General features: G+C 53.0%; 1 protein-coding gene across 1 annotated transcript; it reads left to right on the top strand.

The window, feature by feature from the left end:
• Nucleotides 1–1,223: 1,223 nt before the first annotated feature.
• GCG54_00005952 (ABC transporter aclQ) lies at nucleotides 1,224–4,474 on the top strand (the record flags this gene model as incomplete). Its single annotated transcript, XM_045405967.1, has 3 exons — nucleotides 1,224–1,709; nucleotides 1,764–3,919; nucleotides 3,985–4,474. Coding segments are annotated over 3 exons (3,132 nt in total), but the record flags the coding sequence as incomplete, so codon positions are not given.
• Nucleotides 4,475–5,304: the final 830 nt, after the last annotated feature.

Raw genomic sequence — 5,304 nt, forward strand, 5'->3', positions numbered from 1 at the left:
GCTCGTTTCAAACTCCAGCGCAAACAGCGACAGCTACTTACCCACCTCAGCGGAAGAAATATCAGCTACTTTACCCGACCTCAACCTTGAAAATCTCCCATCTCTCCAACCACACATACGACTAACCCGGTACCAACCCCGGCTTTCGGTAGCTGAGCCTGCTTTTCCACCGCTGGCGCGCTCCATCCATCTCCGAACCCGAGGTCCTTCTCCAACCTCACACTCGCACCTCAGCCAAAACCGCCCCAGTCACAAGCTTTCAGGCGTGTTTCCTTGCGCCGCCCGGGTTCCCTCCCGTTGTCACTCTGGTTACCAAAGTTGGTCCTGCCTTGGGAGGCCTACAACGAAGCTTCAAGTTTTCAGCAGGACTTGTCCAGTTCGCCATTGCCTCTCCTGCGCCGCCTGTCCCGTCTCTTGCCTCAGATCGAAGCACAGCCGCTTCTGCTTTGCATTTAAAAGCCCACCAAGAAACAAGGCCCCACTACAGTCCTCGGCCGCCGAGTATCTGACAAGTCTTGACTCGACTGCCAGGGACTTCGGGTGGCTTTTCGCCACTGAGCAAGTCAGCAGACCCCACCACTACTCCAACTGAACAGGGCCCTTCTGTACTGCCCTGTGGTCCTGTGGGTTCGACCTGCACCCCCGGCACCACGAGCCTTTGGGAACACACGCTTGCACGACACCCCCCTGCTCTCAGCGCCCATCGACCCCTACCTGCACCCCGGTACCATTTAGGACCCAGAACCTTTTAGACTGGCGGGTAATCGCCCGCCAGGCCAGTCGGGTCTCCAGTCACTGGCCTTCTGCTCCAACATCTTGGTCCCGAAACGAGATCTCGTGTCTGGTTCTTGTCTCTGTGGGCTCCCACTTCCCTTACGACGCTCCGGCTGCAACTTGCCACGGGGACCACGCCGGTGCAGTGTCCTGCAGCTCTGGATACCTCACTGGATACCTCAAGAGGCAATGGTGTGAGGTCAACCACTTACATACATCCCCGGATCACGAATTGGTGAGTACTCGACTACCCACGTACCTACGTACGGACACGCACCGCAACTTTACCTCGCCTTTTTCTTTTGCTTTCGTTTTGTCTGGCTACTCCTTCCTTTCCTTTCCTTTCCTTTTCCTCTCTCCTTCCTTCCTTCCCTCTATCCCGCACAGGGGGGAAGCTCTTCCCTTGTATTGTTATTTCTGACATCTGACCTCATCGCCCCCAAATAGTCCACACCATGGATGGTGTCGAGAAGCCGCCGCTGCTGTTTCGGCACAACAGCGACAGCCACGACGAGTTGGCAAATGCCTGCCGCGATGGCTCCTGGCCCGCATGCATACTTCAGAGTATCCTTATTCTATATCCTATGGTCTTGTTGATCATCTTTATCGGATCAGCCGCGACCTACACAGTTCTCACGGCAAAAAAAGACGAGGAGGAGTCCAAGGTGGAGACGGACATCTTGGGTCCTGGCGGTAAGAGGCTGCCTGTGACCAAGAAGAAGAAGCGACGCGACGACGACGAAAACCAACGCGTACGAATCGGTCCCGACCCGTCCCCGACTTCAAAAGCCTGGCTGAAATGGATCACTCTTGCCGTATTCTTCTCCTTCATCGCCAATGGCATAGCGCACATCAGCCATGTTGTTGAGGAATTGGAACAGGCCGGACTGCCCAAGCACGGAGTGAAGAGGTGGGAGGAATCGCAGAGCATGGCCGTATGCCAATTCCCGCGCTTTCCACCCTCATGGCACACAGCTAATTGGACATAGGTCTATCTCATAGGCTCGCCGAACCTGTACCTCTACGTATTCATCACCCTTCTCGAATGGCGCACGAGCCCGACGATATCACACTTCATTACCTGGGCACTTGGTTTAATCGGCGAATTCACGATCTGCGTATGCACATTTCTTTGGATCATGGAGCCTCAATACCTGAAGACGTCCCATGGTGTCGAAGAGATTCCGGCTTCCAAGTGGGACTTGGTTGACCTCATCATTTATGTCGTTCGCCTGGTTCTCATGATGACTCTCGTCGGCATTTACACTGCTGCCTGGATCAAGAAGCCCCGACAGCAGGCCGACGACAAGGTCGAGGAGTTGAGCTCTTCTGCGCGGGCTGACGAGACCACGCCTCTCATGAACGGTTCCAGAACATCGTACAGCAGTCAAACTGGCCGTGATGCTAATGGTCGATCGCTGCGCAGCTCTCGGAACGGAAGCCTTGTTGGCAACACTAACGGTGCTGCAGAGGCCGCCGCCGTCAAGGACGTTCGAGAGCCCGGCTTTTATCGACCCGACAAGGCCCCCCACAAGACTTGGTGGGAATACGTACGCAGCTACAAGATTTTTATTCAGTACCAGTGGCCTCGAGACAACCCTCGCCTGAAGCTGTACTACTGTCTTTGCTGCGTTAATCTCGCCGCGCAGAGAGCTATCAATGTCTTCGTTCCATTGATTGTGGGTTTGCTCACAACGAAGCTTAGCAAAGGCGAATCCCCGTGGGGTGTTTTGGCTCTTTTCGTCGTCCTGCGGCTCATGCAAGGCCAGGGAATGCTTCTGGATGCGTTCCGCGCCATAATGTGGGTGCCGATTTCGCAGAACTCCTACAGGGCCTTGACGACGGCGGCCTTTGAGCACGTACACTCTCTTAGCCTGGATTTCCATCTGGGAAAACGAACTGGCGAGGTTCTGTCTGCTCTCAACAAAGGCGCTTCGATCAACACCTTCCTCGAGCAGGCGACATTCTCCGTCCTCCCCATGACTATCGATTTGATATTCGCAATCTCCGTCTTCGCCTACGTTTTCGACCCGACCTACGCCGCAATCGTCAGCTGCTTGACATTCTGGTACCTGTTTCTCACAATAAGAATGGCGCAGACTCGGGCCGACCAGAGGAGAATCATGTCAAACGCCGACAGAGAGGAAGAAGCTGTGAAGAACGACTCAATTATGAGCTACGAGACGGTCAAATACTTCAACGCTGAACAGAAGGAATTCGGTCGCTACAGAGACGCTATTGCCGCCTACCAAGACGCCGAAAAGAAGGTTGCGTGGGGTGTCAACCGGATGAACGTCATCCAGGCCTGCATATTTATCCTCGGATTCAGTGTCGTATTAGTCTTTGGAGCATACCAGGTTACCAGTGGTACCACAGATGTGGGCAGATTCGTCACTCTTCTGACGTATCTCAACCAGCTGCAGTCGCCACTCAATATCTTCGCGTCTTTCTACCGCACCATTCAACAGTCTCTCATCGCAGGCGAGCGCCTTCTGGAGCTGTTCAAGGTCAAGGCTACAGTTGTTGATGCGCCAGGTGCCGTGCCTTTGACAGAGTGCAACGGCAACATCCGCTGGAACAATGTGGCATTCAATTACGACTCGAAGAACAAGGCGCTTAAGGATCTCAACTTCGAATGCAAGCCTGGAACCACAACCGCATTTGTCGGCGAGTCTGGAGGTGGTAAATCGACAGTCTTCCGCCTTATGTTCCGCTACTACAACACAACATCAGGAAGCATCGAGATTGACGGCAGGGATGTCAAGGACCTTACTATTGATTCGGTCAGAAGATTCATTGGAGTTGTCCCCCAGGACACCACACTCTTCAACGAGACACTCATGTACAACCTCAAGTATGCCAGGGAGGGTGTCACAGATGAAGAGGTCTTTGAAGCTTGCCGCGCAGCCAGCATTCATGACCGCATCATGTCATTCCCAGACCAGTACAACACTAAGGTCGGCGAGCGAGGATTGAAGTTGAGTGGTGGTGAACGCCAGCGGGTTGCGATTGCCCGAACAATCATCAAGAACCCCAAGATCATTATGCTGGATGAGGCCACCTCAGCTCTTGATGCCCACACCGAGCAGCTGATCCAGGACAAGCTGGGGCACTTGGGCCAGGGTCGCACATTGCTAGTCATTGCGTGAGTTTTCCCTTTGTGTGATTGCTGGCTTTTTATATAGGCGAATGTGCTAACATGTGACAAAGGCACCGCTTATCCACAATCACGCACGCCGATCAAATCATTGTCCTTAACAACGGTACCATCGCTGAGAAGGGTACTCACGAGGAGCTTGTTAACGCCAATGGTCGGTACGCGTCAATGTGGGAGAAGCAAGTGCAGGCCGAACGCGCTGCAGAGAAGGCTCGCGCTGCCAATAGGAAGGCACAGAAACTCCTCAAGAAGGCCAACTTCGGTCCTAAGAAGCAATCGGATGGGCACTCGGACGGATACACTAGCCTTGACTCGTCGACAATCCTGCCCGGAAGCTCAGGAATCAACTCCAAGGCCAATACGACCGGCGAGGATTCATCCAGCGCTTCTAGCAACAGCTCTGATACGGAATCCATTCATAGTGACCACCACCATGACTCGGATCATTCGGAGCATTCCGATCATTCGGAGCACTCTGATCACTCCGATCATTCAGAACACTCTGATCATTCTGATCATTCTGATCGTCCACGGCATCGCTAGACCCAACATCGAAAATCTAGCGTCACACATGCAACACGGCATAACTCACGAGGGCCAACAAACTTGAAGATGCCCTCGACGACACCACCCAACACCATTACTCATCCTCACCCCTAATTTGTGATTGCCGCTCACCTGGTACCACACAATACTTTCATGAATACAATGAGGCACGCGCCTTTTTACGAATCAGTTACTACGGATTAACGGCTTTAAGATTGCATCAAACCGGCGACTCGGAGTTTGGAGTTCATATACATCGTTCTCTTTCATCTCTCTCTCATCATTGGGACCCCGAAAACATAAATGGACTTTCACGAGTGGTACAAAAACGCGGCTTCGAGAACGGAATCTCAGCCCGACTCGGTTGGTTGGTTGGCAGGGGGCATCTTTCTCAAATCAATACTCAAAACACACGACTTTCTCTCTCAGCTGCACCACACTCAGCCTTCGATTCATAATATGTCTTTTCACGACCGATCAGTGCAAATCGTCTTTCGACCGGATAGTGCATTAGTGGTTCGGCATCATCATCATCATCACACAGGGAGGGGAACGTTCTTCCTTTAATCATGGGACCTCTACATCAAGAATTGCTTTCTCCGATTATTACAGGGGCATCACCTGCTACCATGGGCAGGCTGTTCGACATCGCGACGCAGATACCACAGTCTTACATACCAGGATTTGGTCCTTTCTTACGATCCGGCAGTCGGGGGGTTGGATTTCGGCAAAAGGCTTGGGTGAGCCTTTCGGGGGAGGGTAGTGCAGGAACGGAAGGTTTTGGCATTGGCATTTTGAAATCCCTTCTCGCACGACTTGCGGAGGGT

This window comes from Colletotrichum gloeosporioides, assembly GCF_011800055.1.
Source record: "Colletotrichum gloeosporioides strain Lc1 chromosome Unknown consensus_36, whole genome shotgun sequence".
Lineage (NCBI taxonomy): Eukaryota > Fungi > Ascomycota > Sordariomycetes > Glomerellales > Glomerellaceae > Colletotrichum > Colletotrichum gloeosporioides.